Source organism: Lemur catta, chromosome 23 (assembly GCF_020740605.2).
Source record: "Lemur catta isolate mLemCat1 chromosome 23, mLemCat1.pri, whole genome shotgun sequence".
In the NCBI taxonomy this organism is placed as follows: Eukaryota; Metazoa; Chordata; class Mammalia; order Primates; family Lemuridae; genus Lemur; species Lemur catta.
Genome location: NC_059150.1, coordinates 2,968,840 through 2,984,797, shown reverse-complemented (window position 1 = coordinate 2,984,797; position 15,958 = coordinate 2,968,840). Strand labels below are relative to the sequence as shown.

At 60.0% G+C, this 15,958-nt stretch overlaps 1 protein-coding gene across 3 annotated transcripts in view; it reads left to right on the top strand.

Annotated features, from left to right (window-relative positions):
• KIF21B (kinesin family member 21B) overlaps positions 1–15,958 on the top strand; it is a 49,373-nt gene that overhangs the window by 11,955 nt on the left and 21,460 nt on the right. For all 3 annotated transcript variants that reach the window (XM_045536035.1, XM_045536034.1, XM_045536036.1), the window contains exons 2-17: positions 1,037–1,259; positions 1,494–1,676; positions 3,253–3,402; positions 3,509–3,643; positions 4,159–4,323; positions 4,616–4,731; positions 5,295–5,490; positions 6,668–6,857; positions 8,011–8,074; positions 8,174–8,392; positions 8,792–8,873; positions 9,245–9,362; positions 10,252–10,443; positions 12,116–12,315; positions 14,823–14,930; positions 15,472–15,540. In XM_045536035.1, coding sequence (XP_045391991.1) covers positions 1,037–1,259; positions 1,494–1,676; positions 3,253–3,402; positions 3,509–3,643; positions 4,159–4,323; positions 4,616–4,731; positions 5,295–5,490; positions 6,668–6,857; positions 8,011–8,074; positions 8,174–8,392; positions 8,792–8,873; positions 9,245–9,362; positions 10,252–10,443; positions 12,116–12,315; positions 14,823–14,930; positions 15,472–15,540 — 2,410 coding nt within the window. The remainder of the gene's footprint in view (positions 1–1,036; positions 1,260–1,493; positions 1,677–3,252; positions 3,403–3,508; positions 3,644–4,158; positions 4,324–4,615; positions 4,732–5,294; positions 5,491–6,667; positions 6,858–8,010; positions 8,075–8,173; positions 8,393–8,791; positions 8,874–9,244; positions 9,363–10,251; positions 10,444–12,115; positions 12,316–14,822; positions 14,931–15,471; positions 15,541–15,958) is intronic.

Below are 15,958 nucleotides of genomic sequence, written 5' to 3'. Positions count from 1 at the left end.
CCCTTTTACTGTAGGGTGTTGGGGGGTGCCTTCTGCCAATCCCGACACACGCATGCTCACGGACTCGTGCTTGGTTGCCATGGGGACCTCGTCATGGTGATGGCTGCTTGGAAGAGGGAAGAAGGGGCGGCTGGATGGAGACAGTCCTGTCCGTGGCTGGCTCCCCACGCAGTCCTGATGCCACGTTTCCTCATTACGGGAGAACCGCCAGGATCTGGCACATGGGCCCACCCTGTGGCTGGCCTGGTGTCCCCAGCTAGAGGTCCCTGCTCTTTGCAGGAAACTTTTGGCTTGACCTGGTCAGCCAGGGTTGGATTTGGTCTGGCCCCTCAGCTCCTGGAAAGGAACTAGAGCTCGTACCCAGAATGTCCCCCAGGCTCTGGCATCTGGCAAGGGGGCTTCTGGGCTGGACGACCGTTGTAGCCCCCACAGGCCTTGGCAGAGGCTCTGGCCCCCTCTAGAGCTAAGTCCTGGCTCTGGGGAGTGAGGTCCAGAGCTCTGGGGAGCACCCAGGCCTGTCTCTCTCTTCCCCACCCTGGCCCTGAGCACTGTCTCCCCAGACGTGGGCAAGCTGCCTTCTGTCCGCGGAGCAGAAGCTGGTTTCCAGGGCTCCGGTCCAAGCAGGAGTGTGTGCATTTATGTCACACAGACCTGGATTTAGCTCTGTCACTTGGGCAAGTCATTTACACTCTCAGCTTTCAGTTTTCTCATCTGTAAAATTAGGCAAATAATAAATACCTCACAGGCTTATAGGAAAGAATACATGAGTTTATTTACGAGAAATACTTTGAACACAGATCTTGCATACAGAGTGCTCAGTAAATGTTAGCAACTGCTGTTTTGGTGATGTTGAGATTATTGCTACTATTGTATGACGAAAGTTGCCCATGTCCTCTGGGAGGCTCCTAATCTTCCTTCCTTCCCCTCTGGGCTGTGGGGGAGGGGAAGCTTGGCAGGCCACGCAAGGGCCGGTCAGTGGGGCAGCCCCCCACCCCCTAAGCTGAGCCTGACCCAGGGGTCTCCCCGTCTTGGGCAGGATCCGGCCACAGCTATCGAAGGAGAAGATTGAGGGCTGTCACATCTGTACCTCTGTTACCCCGGGGGAGCCCCAGGTCCTCCTGGGGAAGGACAAGGCCTTCACCTATGACTTTGTCTTTGACCTGGACACCTGGCAAGAACAGATCTATTCAACCTGTGTGAACAAGCTCATTGAGGGCTGCTTCGAGGGCTACAATGCCACAGTGCTGGCCTACGGGCAGGTAAGCCACCTCCACCCCACCCACGGCCACTCCAGCCTTGGTCCCCCCTCCTGATGGGGAGACTGCTCTTCCTTCAGAGCAGTTGAGACCCAGCTGCACAGCTCTGTGTGTTGTCTGAAGGTGCTGCCATGCCGCTGGTTGGCAGAGGGTGGCCTCTAAGAGACTTCACCTGGCTGTGGCTTTGGGACCCAACAAGGGGCTGGTGACACCCTCCGTCTCTCTTTGCCAATGCAGACGGGCGCTGGGAAGACGTACACTATGGGCACTGGCTTCGACATGGCGATGTCGGAGGAGGAGCAGGGCATCATCCCGAGGGCCATCGCACACCTCTTTGGGGGCATCGCCGAGCGCAAGCGTCGGGCGCAGGAGCAGGGCCTGGCCGGGCCTGAGTTCAAAGTCAGCGCTCAGTTCCTGGAGGTACCGTGGTCTCGCAGGGTGGCAGGAGGGAAACTTGGTGGACCGCAAGGCCACAGGAGCTGGGCCCGCCCCCAGCACTAGGGTGCCATGGGGGCATCTACAGGTGACGGGTTCCCTGCTGCTGCGAGTATGCAGGCAGGGGCTGGAGACACTTCTTAGCCGCGTGACCTACTCTGAGCCTCGTCTGCAAAGTGGGGGTGATGTCTGTTCCCTTAGGGATTTCGTGAGGGTGACGTGGAAGCATAGGCCTGGCGCGTGGTGAGAACTCTGGTTCTCTCCCTTCTGGCCTTCTCTGGGCCCCTCCTGGTACCACACCCCTGCCTACCGCAGTTATTCCCTCCTGGGCTCCCAGGGCAGCTGCTGTCCCCGCAGGGTACCCAGGTACCCCGTATTTTAGACTTGGGAGTGTTCCTTTGCCCTTCCGGACTTTTGCTTCTGGTAAACAGACTGCCTGTGTGCAAATGTGTGCACGTGTGTGTGCGTGTGCTGCTGTTTGTGTATCTATATAAGCTCTTCTCTCTCATCGCTTTTTTCTTCCCTTCTTCATCCTGTTGCCATGGAGATCCTTAAAGAGCAGGCTAGTTCCTAGAAAATCAGCACCAAAGGGTGAACCTCAAGAGGTTAAATGATGCAGTGTGTCTGTCCCAACACAGACACAGACAGATACTCACCATGGCCCCCATCTGCACCATCCCTTCCGTTTCCTCTTCCCCTTCCTGTGGGATATTTCCGTCCCTTAAGGCCATCAAAGCCTCGGATGTCCGAGGCCACAGTGGCCCCCTGGCCCCACAGCGTTCTCTTGGCTGCTGTTCCAGCTGCCCCATCCCTTTTCCCGCCCCCCAGCCCCGGCTCCTACCTTTTGAACATCCCAGACCTTCAGCAGGTGAAGCTTTCCCGGCCAGCGGTTCCAACACAGCAGTCTCCGTGCTGAGAGTGTCTGAAATGGGGTGACTGCTCCTGGCCATGTCACCGCCCCTGATGCTCTCCCCAGGCACTTCCCTGGAGGCTGGGCCACTGTGGCACACTCTCCCTGCCCACCTCCCCGCCTGAGCATGGGGCAAGGCACACAGCACGTCCTTCCCCCACGGGCAGCTTGTCATCACCTCAACCCCCAGGGACTGTCGGAATCAGGACGAGGCTCCCCTGGTCTCTGCCGAGTCTGTCTCTGTCCTCCCTCGTTGGAATCTCATCCCTGTCCCCGCTTTCCCAGCCCAGTAATGCGGCAGGATCTGCCCAAATGATGGTCGTACCTTCCTCATCTACATTTAGGCCCCGTGTTCCCGTTAGGTCCTTAGGCCCCCGCTGAGCCTGAGGGCTGCTGGAGGCTGGCTCTCTGGGGAATGGAGGAGCAGTGTGCAGCCTCAGGATAGTTGTGCCCAGGGCCCAGCTTCCCTCCCACCCTGCCCAGGATAAGACCGTGAAATTGAGAGCCCAGAAGGGATCAGAGTTGGGCAAGTTGTCCCCCAGAGCCTCAGTTTCCACATGAGCAAACAGAGGTGGTTGATAAGCCTGAGACAGCCCCCTGGGGCCCACGCTGGTGCCCGGCGAACCCAGCAGCTGTCTCTTCCCCACACAGCTCTATAACGAGGAGATCCTCGACCTGTTCGATTGCACCCGTGACCCCGACGCCCGCCACCGCAGGTCCAACATCAAGATCCACGAGGATGCAAACGGTGGCATCTACACCACGGGCGTCACTTCTCGCCTCATCCACTCCCAGGAGGAGGTGAGCCCGCTGGAGGTCTGGGGCAGGGGCAGGCCCAGGGCATCCCGAAAGGGCAGGGGCTGGCCCCATGGCGGCCTCAAGTCATCACTTCTGCCTCCGTCCCCAGCTGATCCAGTGCCTGAAGCAGGGGGCCCTGTCACGCACCACAGCCAGCACCCAGATGAACGTGCAGAGCTCCCGCTCCCACGCCATCTTCACCATCCACCTGTGCCAGATGCGCCTGTGTGCCCAGCCTGACCTGGTGAGGAGCCCTCCAGGGGCCCGGGGGTCGCTGTGCTATAGGGAATCCCAGGAAGGGCAGGACGAGGAGCCGTGGATCCGGAGACGGCAAACCAGAGTGGGGGCTTGCCTCTGCCGCTTGCCGGGTTTCAGTTTTCTTCTTTCTTAAGCCTCAGTTACCCCATCTATGCAATGGGCTAATGATATCCCTATTGTTGTGTTGTGAGGATTATATGAGAACCAGGCACGTGCAGATATTGCAAACGCTGTCAGATGCTCTGCGTGTGCGAAGGGCAAGCCTGCGCTGGCGGTCCTGGACGGCAGTCCTGGGGGGCGGTGGTTGTGACCCTGACTGTCCCGGCGGCCGTCCTGGGGGGCGGTGGCTGTGACCCTGACTGTCCTGGGGGGCGGTGGCTGTGACCCTGACTGTCCTGGGGGGCGGTGGCTGTGACCCTGACTGTCCTGGGGGGCGGTGGCTGTGAGCAGAGGAGCAGCGAGGTGGGCGAGGCTGGCTGAGTCACCCGCCAACGTCTGCAGGGGAACGAGGTGAGTGGCCTTCCTGAGGGCACAGCTCCTGCGAACGAGTACGAGACACTCACGGCCAAGTTTCACTTCGTGGACCTGGCTGGCTCGGAGCGGCTGAAGCGGACAGGGGCCACGGGCGAGCGGGCCAAGGAGGGCATCTCCATCAACTGCGGCCTGGTAGGCGTCTGGTGGGGCCCCAGCAGCCAGCACTGCTCCGTCTCAGACCCTGGCAAGGACCCCCGGCCCCACGGCCGCCCGATCCACCTTGGGCCTCTTGCCAGCTGGCCCCTCCCCCTCAGGTTCACCCCCGCCCCCGACTTCCCCAACTTATCACATCTGCCTGTAAACCTACCCGGGAGGCCTGGGGGTGCTGGGGCCAGCGAGGCAGGTACCCACAGCTTGGGGGTTGTCTTGTCCCTGCCCCTCCCTCCCCGGGGTGCTCTTGAGTGCCAGGGTCTGTCTCCCACAGTTGGCCTTGGGCAACGTGATCAGCGCCTTGGGGGACCAGAGCAAGAAGGTGGTGCACGTGCCCTATCGGGACTCCAAACTCACTCGGCTCCTCCAGGACTCACTGGGGGGCAACAGGTACCTGGTGACCGACACCCAGCGAGAGGGCAGGGGAGGCAGGGAGGCCTCAGGAGGATTCCGATGTGTGGGCTTGGTGCATGACGGCCCGGAGGAGAAGGCCTTCCCCTCGCAGGCTGCAGGCTTGAGGGATGGGAACCTTGAGGTGCTCCGTGACCACAACTGGACGATTATAGCCAGACTCAGTTTCCTTATCTGTACAACAGGGGAGAGGTTCCTAAAGGAAGTCAAACAGTCCAGATGAGATAATAGATGGGAAATGCTGGGAAAATCAGGCTCTGTGGCTTATCCTCCTCGCCAAGCAGAGGACTCTGGCAGGGATGCGTCACAACCTGTCCCCAACCTTGTGAGCCGTCTCCTCTGTGGCTGCCAGTGTCGCAGTGGAAACTCTCAGCCAGGTGGTCCAGGCCCCCGTATTCCAGGGTCTGCCTTCCTGAATGTCTGGGTCCTTCAGGCATGGAGGCTGTAGGGGAACTGGGGGGAACAGGACCTCTGCCCGGCGGCAATGCTCCTGGGGGCTGGCTGCGTCCCTCACCCTCACCCCCGTCTCACTGCACCCCCAGCCAGACCATCATGATCGCCTGTGTGAGCCCCTCGGACCGAGACTTCATGGAGACCCTCAACACACTCAAGTATGCCAATCGGGCCCGCAACATCAAGAACAAGGTGGTGGTGAACCAGGACAAGACCAGCCAGCAGATCAGCGCGCTGCGGGCGGAGATCGCACGCCTGCAGATGGAGCTGATGGAGTACAAGGCGGTGAGCACGCCCCCAGCCACGCCCAGCACCCCTGCCTGGAGCCTGCGCCCCGCTGCCCTGCAGTCTCTCCCGGAGTCCCTCAGCCTCCCCGTCACCCACCCAGCCGCTCCTTGCGCACCTCCTGAGCGTCAGCTGTGTGCCAGGCTTGACACTCACTGCTGGGGCTTACGCAGGGGAATCAAGCACGGTCTGAGCCCCCAGAGTTTCACAATACCGAGTCTGGGAAAGAAGAGCACCTTGGCTTTTACCGCATAGACCTTATGCACAGGGCAGACACTCTCCTGCATGTTTTTGTCTCTGCCAAACGTGCTGTGTTGGAACAGATGAGACTACTAGACTGTGACACAGAATAGTTGACAACAGGGACCACAGGAGTGGTCCAATGTGCTGCAGTGGGGCAGAAGGCAAAGTTGGCTTTACTGTCTTGGGTGGTCAGGGAGGGCCTCATGGAGGAAGGGGCCTTTTAAATGGATTTTGAAGAATGAAGGAGGTATTAGCAAAAGGAGGTGGGGCAGGCATTCTAGATAGAGAACAAGCCACACACAAAGGAACAGAAGTGGGAAAAAAAGGATACTCTGGGAGAAGTATCTAATTCCGTGTGACTAAGGCAGAAGTCTCCAACTGGTGGCCCATGGCCTAAATCTTGTACACAGATGGATTTTTGATTTGGTTTGCACTTGTTTTATAAGAATGCACCTTGGCTGTCAACCTTTCCGAAAGTCAGGGAGGTTCAGTTTTTCAGAAGTCTGAAGAGCTAACATTTGGCACTAAGTTGGCTGGAGTGGCATAGTGGCTGCCCCGTTTAGACTGGGTCTGGGCCTCTGTTAGCTCCAGTCTCTACCACTCCCTGTTGTTTTACACCCAGACTGACTCATTTATGCCAACTGCCTGGCCCAGGGATGGTTTTGAACCTTGGACTAGCATTTATGGGGGTATGAAAGTGAGCCGTGGAAAGGTAGGTTGAGTAAGATCATGGGAGGCCTCGAGTGGCTGGTTACAGGATTTGGACTTTTCTGTTGTCAAGGGAGCTATATCTGGGTTTTGAGCACTGGGAGACAGGAGCTCAGTTTTAGGAAACCTGGGGCAGGAGAGCCTGTCAGTGCCACCACGTCCAGGGAAAGGCCAGGGAACTGGCAGAGGGAGGTGCCTGACTGCTCCCTCATGCCCCCGCCCCCAGGGCAAGCGGGTGATTGGGGAGGACGGCGCCGAGGGCTACAGCGACCTGTTCCGGGAGAATGCCATGCTGCAGAAGGAGAACGGTGCACTGCGGCTGCGGGTGAAGGCCATGCAGGAGGCCATCGACGCCATCAACAACCGCGTCACCCAGCTCATGAGCCAAGAGGCCAACCTGCTCCTGGCCAAAGCCGGTGAGTCGGGTGAGCCTGGCCGGCTCGGAGCACCAGTGGGCTAGGACCCCCTCTCCCCACACCCACCAGGGCACCGGCTGGGCTAAGCCAGCCAGTCAGTTCACAGAGCCATTCATTCATACATGGTTTTCCAACTGATTGTAAAACCTTTCTGTATGACACAAGTAATACGCGAACACATCCTTCTTGTCAAACATGCAAACGGCGCATCAGCATGTGAACTGAAAGATTAGAAATCCCCTCTCTAAACGCCCCACCGAGCCCTCTCTGCTTCTCAGAAGGAGCCTTCAGGGGCAGCTCGGTGCATGTTTTCCACACCTTTCTCAGTACGTTGTTTCAGCTATGAATATGTATTCGTACACATCCACACCTATGTGTGCTGTGTACCGCTTCTGCATAGGAGATCATACGTGTCGTTCTGTGACTTCCCTTTTAGTTTCATGCTTTAGAAATCTTTCCATGTTAAAGCCCACTTAATTCTTTTTTTTTTTTTTTTTTTTTTTATTTTTATTTATTTATTTTTTTTTTGAGACAGAGTCTCACTGTGTTGCCCGGGCTAGAGTGAGTGCCGTGGCGTCAGCCTAGCTCACAGCAACCTCAAACTCCTGGGCTTAAGTGATCCTCCTGCCTCAGCCTCCTGAGTAGCTGGGACTACAGGCATGCACCACCATGCCCGGCTCATTTTTTCTATATATATTTTAGTTGGCCAGATAATTTCTTTCTATTTTTTTTTAGTAGAGACGGGGTCTCGCTCTTGCTCAGGCTGGTCTCGAACTCCTGACCTCGAGCAATCCACCCGCCTCGGCCTCCCAGAGTGCTAGGATTACAGGCGTGAGCCACCGCGCCCGGCCTTAAAGCCCACTTAATTCTTTAAACTGTTGCATGGTGTTCCATATGTGGTGATGAATAATTTATTATAACAGCCCTCTCTACTGATGGACATTTAGGTTGTTTTCAGTTTCTCACCGTTACTGGCAGTGCTTGTATACATCTGTGTGCATGTACGAGTATTTCCTTGGTAGAGATTTCTTCTTGGAAAAGGCCTGTGTGAGCCACCCCAGCGGGGGCACAGATGTAGGACCACCTGTCTTAGAGCTAAAGGTCCTTGCAGTTACTCACCTTCATGGCACCCCCTCTGGCCTTGCCCCTCCAGGTGATGGCAACGAGGCCATCGGCGCTCTGATCCAGAACTACATCCGGGAGATTGAGGAGCTCCGGTGAGTGGGCCCCGCAGGTGTGGGCAGGCTGGGCGGCTTCGGCCGGGCCCATGAGGGCAATGCCTGCTCACCGGCCACATGCCCACTCCTCCCACGCAGGACGAAGCTTCTGGAGAGTGAGGCCATGAACGAGTCTCTCCGCCGCAGCCTCTCGCGGGCCTCGACCCGGAGTCCCTACTCCCTGGGTGCTTCTTCGGCCACCCCGGCCTTTGGGGGCAGCCCTGCCAGCTCCATGGAGGATGCCACCGAGGTGATCCGCAGGGCCAAGCAGGACCTGGAGCGGCTGAAGAAGAAGGAGGTCAGGCAGCGGAGGAAGAGGTGAGCGAGAGCCGCCCGTCCCCCTTGGTCACTCGCCCTGAGAACTGTGCCCGCCTGCCTGTGTTCAAGAGGGACCCCGCCCCTCCCACATCCCAGCTCCAGGGGCTCCCCAGTTCTGCTCTGGAATCCGTGGGGAAAGGTGCTCAGCCCCCTGGGGCACAACCCCCTTCCCCAGTGTGTACTTTCCCTTGGGAGAGGAGGGATCGCGATTAACTGAGGCTGGTTCTGGGTGGGGCGCCAGAGAACAGCAGAGGGGTTGGCTGCAGAGCGCATGTCAGCCCTGTCCCCAAGCCCCGGGAGCGAGAGCATTCTTTACCCGCCCTGCCACCCACTCCCACTGCCACAGGCTCAAGGCAGGGTTACCCCCCTAACCTGGCCTCCCCTTCACTCCGTGAGCAGCCCAGAGAAGGAAGCCTTCAAAAAGAGGGCGAAACTCCAGCAGGAGAACAGCGAGGAGACGGATGAGAATGAGGCAGAGGAGGTGAGGTCCACCCGCCCGTCTCCCCACCTGCCTACCCCCGTGTCCTGTCACTGGGGGCCCATCCGCTTCCTTGTGCAGGGTGGGGAGGGCTTTGGGTCCGCCTCCAGTCGATCCATGCGCTTCCCAGTATTGCTGACTGGTTGCCGTGGTGATCTCCCCAGGTGGGTGATGCGGGGAGGGAGGCCCTTTCAGGGGCTGTGCCCAGGTGTTGGGGGCGGTGGTGCTCTTGCGGGAGCCAGGGTGGGCAGAAGGGCCTCCGCGCGGCCTGCCCCAGTCCCCGCCCTCCTGGCACACCTGGGCGTGGCGTCCCAGCGGGCCCCTGCTCTGGCCTCCCCTGAGGCTGGGCCACCCCCGCGGTGCTTGGTGCTCAGGAGGAGGAGGAGCGAGACGAGAGTGGCTGTGAGGAGGAGGAAGGGCGCGAGGATGAAGACGAGGACTCGGGCAGTGAGGAGAGCCTGGTGGACTCAGACTCGGACCCCGAGGAGAAGGGTGTGTGCGACGGGGCTGGGGGCACACGGGACGCCGGGGGGACAGGCCGTGCTTGTGACGGGGCTGGGGACACAGGACGCCAGGGGGACAGGCCGTGCTTGCGATGGGGCTGGGGACACGGAACGCCTGGGGGTCAGGCCGTGCTTGCGATGGGGCTGGGGACACGGGACGCCTGGGGGTCAGGCTGTGCTTGCGACGGGGCTGGGGCACACGGGACGCCTGGGGGGTCAGGCCGTGCTTGAAAAGATAGTGGCTGTCCAGGGCCCAGAACTCCCAGACAGGAAGCCAATAGCTGTGAGAGCAGCGATGGTGACAATGGTGGCAAACACTTTCTGAACGCTCGTTATGTGCCCGGCGCCGTGCTTGGCTGAACCCTTTCAGGCCCACGACAGCCGTGTGCGTGGGTGTGATGGTTTTCCCCATGTGAGCACTGAAGAACGAGCTCGGAGAGTTCAGTGACCTGTCCCAGCTGGGCCACGCAGAGTGTCGGTCTGGCTGGTGCCAAAGCCCCCTTCCCTAAAAGGGGACACCACGTGCCCCTTCAGCTCCACCCGCTGCTGTCTCTGGCCCCACAGCCCTGAAAGGTGCTCTCGGTTGTCTCACCCTCCTCCACCCACGTTGGGTCCCATGTCACCTGCAACAGGTGGACGTTGGCCTCAGGCACGGCAGGGCTGGGAAAGGTCTAGACACCCCCCCTCCAGCTCCTGAGCCCAGCCTTGCGTTGCTGGGCTCCCCTGTAAATGTGTCATCCCCCCTGGCAGCCTGTCACCCGCCTCTGCTCACTGAGCGGTCGTGGCTGACCAGAGGGGGGCCCCACCCCCAGGACTGGCCAGTCTGCACCCCCCCCGCCCTGGCGCTGGCTGGACTGAGCCTGGCTGTGCCCCCGCAGAGGTGAACTTCCAGGCGGACCTGGCAGACCTGACGTGCGAGATCGAGATCAAGCAGAAGCTGATCGACGAGCTGGAGAACAGCCAGCGGCGGCTGCAGACGCTCAAGCACCAGTACGAGGAGAAGCTGATCCTGCTGCAGAACAAGATCCGCGACACGCAGCTGGAGCGCGACCGCGTGCTGCAGAACCTCAGTGAGGCCCGCGCCCCCGCCCCAGAGCCCGCTCGGACCCCCGCAGACCCTCGCTCTCCCCGAGCCCCTCCCCTGTCAGCTGGCATCTTGGGGGCTCACCTGGCCTTCTGGGGCGAGGGGCTTCTGACCCTTTGTGGCCCTTTGACCCACAGCTAAAAGTCCTTATGTGGAACCCGAGTTCCTGTGCCACACTCGGAATTCATCTTCTTTAAAAATTAGAATCCTCACATGCCCAGGCCCGTGAACGTGACACCCCGGGCCTTTTCCCTGCATTCAGTTCCCTGGGTATTTTCCTTTGGACCTGCTTGCAAACCCTCTTCTCACATCCTGTCTTCCTTGCGCTGCTTTTCAGCCCATTCATTCTATTTTTTCTTCATTCATTCATTCATTCCCTTATTCATCAAACACGTGCCGAATACGTCTTACAGAGCGGACGCCGCTCTAGGTGCTCGAGCTGTGGGAGTGAGCACAGTCGCTGCTCCCATGCAATGGACGTCCCGGCGGGGAGAGACAGACAGACACTAGGCAGACGCTGTGGCATGTCAGATGGGGATGGGTTATGAAAAAACATAGAGCAGGGAAGACAGGGAGTGCTGGGGAGTGGGTTCGAGTGTTTTAAAGGATGGCCGTGGAAGACTGCGCTGAGAAGGTGACATCTGAGCAAAGACTTGAAGGAGATGAGACAGTGTTAGAGCGGAATGAGCCGGGGGAGCATTCCAGGCAGAGGGAGCCAAAGGTTCGGAGACCCTGCGGCCGGCGTGTGCCCGGCATGTTGGTGGAATGTTGAGGGGGCCAGGACAGTTGGAGCACAGTGGATGGGACAGGCTGGGCAAGAAGTGTGGGGCCAGGTCATGTCAGTCGTCGTAAGGATGTTGCCTCATGCTCTAGGGGGAGGTGGGAAGGTGCGGAGATTTGAAAGAGCCCCGTGATGTAAAATTTAAAAGCATTTTTAAGAAACCACTCTGGCCACTATGTAGGAGAATGAAAGCGGAAGCTGGAGACCACTTAGGGAACTTACAAAGATCCCAGGAGATGGCTTGGAGGTGGTAAGAAGTGGTCGGAGTCTGGATGGCTATTTGCAGGTTGAGCCAAAAGGCTTTGTTGATTGATGGAAGGTGGGTGTTGGGGACAGGAGCGCCAAGGACGTCTGAGCCGTGGGCTTCTGGAAGGATGGTGATGACAGTCACTGGGATGGGGGAGGGGTAGAGATGAGGAGTTCGCTTCTGTACCTGTTAAGGTTGAGATAAGTGTTGACAGTTCAGGTAGGAGAGCTCTAGGGTAGAGAACTGGCTTCTTCCTTCTGCTGCAGCCCACGTCACTCTGTCTGCTCTTCTCCTTCCCACCGGCCCAGCCCTTTCCTCCAACACTGGACCGTGGTCAGAACCGAGCCAGCATGAGCCCTCCTGGGAAGCTGGGGGCCAGGGACTCGGAGATTCAAGATGAAAACCCCTGCTCACATTCCAGTAGAATGTCACAGCAGGAAGGGGCCTGGGCATCTGCTAGTCTGACCCCCTTGTTGTTCTAATAAAGCAACGGGCTCAGAGGGGGGTGTGACTTGCCCAAGGTCACACAGTGAGACTAGAGCCCCGGCCGCCTGCCTCCCCCCTCGATGAGCCCACATTTAGTGGACCCGTGAGGACCCGGCCCCGACAGCCGCCTCCTGCCGCTCCCAGGCACCATGGAGTGCTACACGGAGGAGAAGGCCAACAAGATCAAGGCAGACTATGAGAAGAGGCTGCGGGAGATGAACCGGGACCTGCAGAAGCTGCAGGCGGCGCAGAAGGAGCACGCCCGGCTGCTCAAGAACCAGTCGCGCTACGAGCGGGAGCTGAAGAAGCTGCAGGCCGAGGTGGCGGAGATGAAGAAGGCCAAGGTAGGAGCCCAGGGTGTGAGGAGCCTGGGCTGTCCGTGCGGCATCTTCGTAGAACATACCATGTTAAAGAGAATCCTTGCTGTCAAGAGTGGATTCTCTTCTTGACACTCAGCGTTGCCTAGTTCAGCCCTGTGCTGACCCTGGGCACTGTCCTCCTAGCCCCCAGTAGCGGGCGGTGTGCAGGTGCTGGGTTGCACGGGGCAGGTGCGGGGCAGGCAAGGATCTCAGGACCCTGCTCGGTGCTGCCCCTTGGTGGGAGGCTGCATCACATTTGCCCTCAGTCTACGCAAAGCTTCTGTGAGGCCTTCCATCGGGTGCAACCCTTGCCTTGGGTAACAATAATTACCATTGTCTGAGTGCTTACTCTGGCCAGGCTCCAGGCTGGTCACTCGGTCCCTAGAAGAGCCTCATGAAAGAAGTCCTGTTACTACTTCCGGTTACTACTTCCTGGGAAAGTGAAGCTCACAGAAGTTAATTCCAGCTGCCGAGAGGTAGCACTGGGATCTGAACTCGGTTCTCTGCCTCCTAAGCCTGTGTGTTCTAGGTGGCACAAAGCCTCCCTTTTCAAATACTTTGCCACCACTGAGTGCTCCAGTCTCCGGGGCCTGGGGCCGGCCCTGAGGTTCTGGCTTCGCGGCTCAGGTCTTGTACCTCCTGGGTCTGCTGTGTTCTGGCTCCTGCCTGGGTTCAGCAGATCCGCATTGCCTTTCTGTCCTCCCTCTCCCCGACCCCGGCCTTCCCGGTCCTGCATTCCTGCCTGCTGTGACCCCCCAGCTCCTGGTGTACCCCAGCTCTCCATGCCCTGAGCTAGGCCCTGGGACTGGACCGCCTAGCAGAGCCTGGCCCTGGTGGCAGCTCCAGCAAGCTGTGGAGGGCTGGCCTTGGGGACAGAGACACAGGAAAGGGGAGCTCCCAGTGCTTAGGGCCAGTGGGGTCTGCATTCTGGAGCCGTCGGTAACTGCGTCCTCACCACTCACTCAGCGGCGCTGACCAGCATGCAGAGGAGAGAGATGATGCAGCAATAGCTGACGTAGAGTCTGGGAGGAGGTGGACACGCTGTCACTGAGGCCCAGCCACCTCAGGCCCTGTCCCCAAGCCTGGGCCACAGGTCCAGGGTCTCCATCAGCCTGACCAGCGTGCAGAAGGCCCGGCCTTGCTGGGTGAGACCAGCTCTGTGAGGTCAGCCCCAGGGAGCCCCGTTTTCACCTTCTATGTCAGCGCGGCCACCCTGTGGGGCAGGGAGACAGGGCTGCCAGGATGACAGCGAAGGCACTCGGGGCACAAGTACCCACAGATCAGTCGGGGCCCCAGGCACCTGCTGGGGGTTTATAGGGAGGGACCAGCGGGCCTTGGTCACCCCAGGTGGAGCGGCATGCCCACCATGGGCCTGCGTGTTCTACAGCAGCTCCTGGAGCAGTTTTGGGGGGTGCTTCTCTGTGTCCCCACTCTCTGTCTCCCTGGAGGTTCCCAGCTGATGCCTCTGCAGGGCACCCCAGCCTGTCCTGGCCAGCTCACAGCCCAGCTGGGGAGGGCCCTGGGGAGCCTCACGAGGGGAAGATCCTCATGGCTCTGAAGCCTGGAAAGATAGTGTAGTGCCAGGATGTATGTGAGAGACAGAGGAGCCACGTGTTCCAGGCTCGGATTGCTCAGGCCCTTCAGCCAGGTGCCCAGCTCCATCCCCGGGACTGTGCTCTTGTGAGCCCAGCGCTAGAAGCTGGAAAGAACAGCCTTGGGTCACCCCAGGGTTCCCGTTGCCAGGACAGAGGGTTCAGCAGCGAGGATTCTACCCAGATGCCGTGAGAGCTGGCGCCAGAGTGTTCCCGCCGCTGTTCAGCTGCAGGGCCCAGAGAGTCACGGGACGGACCCTGGCTGGGGCCCGCAGCCACGGGGTCTCCTAGGGAGAGGGCACACTGCCCTCTACTTTAGCCCTGTGGAGCGGTGCTGCTCCCAGGTACTGTGACCCGTTTTAGCGTTGTTATGGGCCTGGAATGCTCTCCCCTGTTCTGAGATCGTCACCTCCCTGGTGGCCTCCCCAGAGCTCAGCCGTACATGATATGTGCAAAGTTGGGAGGATGCGCCTTTGGCCAGGAAGCCTCAGGCCCCCAACCCCAGAAGATACCTGGCACTTTAGGTCTACACACAGCCCCTGGTGTGCTAGAGTTTTCAGGTCCAGTTCTAGCCAGGGAGCTGGCTTGGTCTTCCTAGTCCCAGTCTGTGGGGGAGAACTCTCGTTCTGGATGCCAGAGACCCAGCAGTAGTGAACCCTCCTCTTCTCTGCAGAGTCACCCTCAGGGCAGGGCAGGCTGGTGACATTCCTGGTGATTTCTGAGGCTTCAGTGGCATGAGCTTGCCCATGGAGGAGTGGGAGGTGGATCCTTCTCTCCAGACCCCCGAGTCCTGAGCCAGAGATGCCCGGCTGGCTGCCACCCCGGCCATCCGCTCCCTGGAGGGTGTGGGCTGCCCGCTGCCCAGCCCTGCCTCCCCACTGCCTCCTCTGCCCACCCCAGGTGGCCCTGATGAAGCAGATGCGGGAGGAGCAGCAGCGGCGGCGGCTGGTGGAGACCAAGAGGAACCGGGAGATCGCTCAGCTCAAGAAGGAGCAGCGGCGACAGGAGGTGAGGGCGGCCCTCGAGGCTCCCGGGAGCCGCCAGCCCCCGCACCCTGGCCTGTGTGCCTGGCTGCACCTCCCGACCAAGCGGGCCCAGGGTTCCTGCTGTCCTGAACGGTAACAGCTGTGCGTGGAGACGCACACAGCCTGTCAGAGAAGGCCGGGCCCCTGTGGCTTCTCGCTCAGCCCCCATGTGTTCAGAGCGGGGACGTGAGTCCCAGAGAAGGGCAGAAACTTGCACAAGGTCACCAGCAAGCCAGAAAGGTGCAGCTCCACTCCCTGCAGGAGGCCCCAGGAGGACTGAGCTCTGTAGTCCGGGATTCCTCACCCACGGCCGGGAGAAGAGGCCAAGGGAATTGCCGTGCAGAGAAAGGGACTTCACCACGAGCTCTTGGGAGGGCAGCTCGACACTGGGTCCCATTTAGCCAGCACCGTGGCTGTTTGAGAATCACCCCGAAACCCAGGCTTTTGGCTACAGAACCGGCCAGCGCGGGCAGGAGGGGCTTAGGTGCCTGCGGGTGGGCCCCAGCCCTCCTCTCTCCCCGCAGTTTCAGATCCGAGCTCTGGAGTCCCAGAAGCGGCAGCAGGAAATGGTCCTGAGGAGGAAGACCCAGGAGGTGAGCTTGCCCACGGCCGCCGGGTATGAGGCCCTGCCCCGCTGCGCACACCCTGCGTCAGGCCCCTTCGTCCCGGCCTCCAACTTCCTGGCAGGGGGATAAAGGCGACATTTCCCAGTCCTGCCAGCGCCGGCAGGGAGAGGAGCGAGCCCTGCCCCGGCCCTGGCTCCCCCTTCCTTCAGCCGGGTGGTGTCTGGCCTCCTGGAAGGGCCTTGCTCAGCAGGACACAGCCAGGCCAGACCGCAGGCTGCGGCTCCTGCCCAGATGCCTGGGCTGTGCATTTTTTAAGAGGAAGAAAAGGTAGAAGTCCCTTCTCTGTTTGTTTCACATCAGACAGAGGCCCTCAGCCCAGGGGCCCTGAGCCCTGTGTTCCCCTGCCTGGTACCCCCTTCCTGGGCCCTCTGTGGGGGTCCGGGCT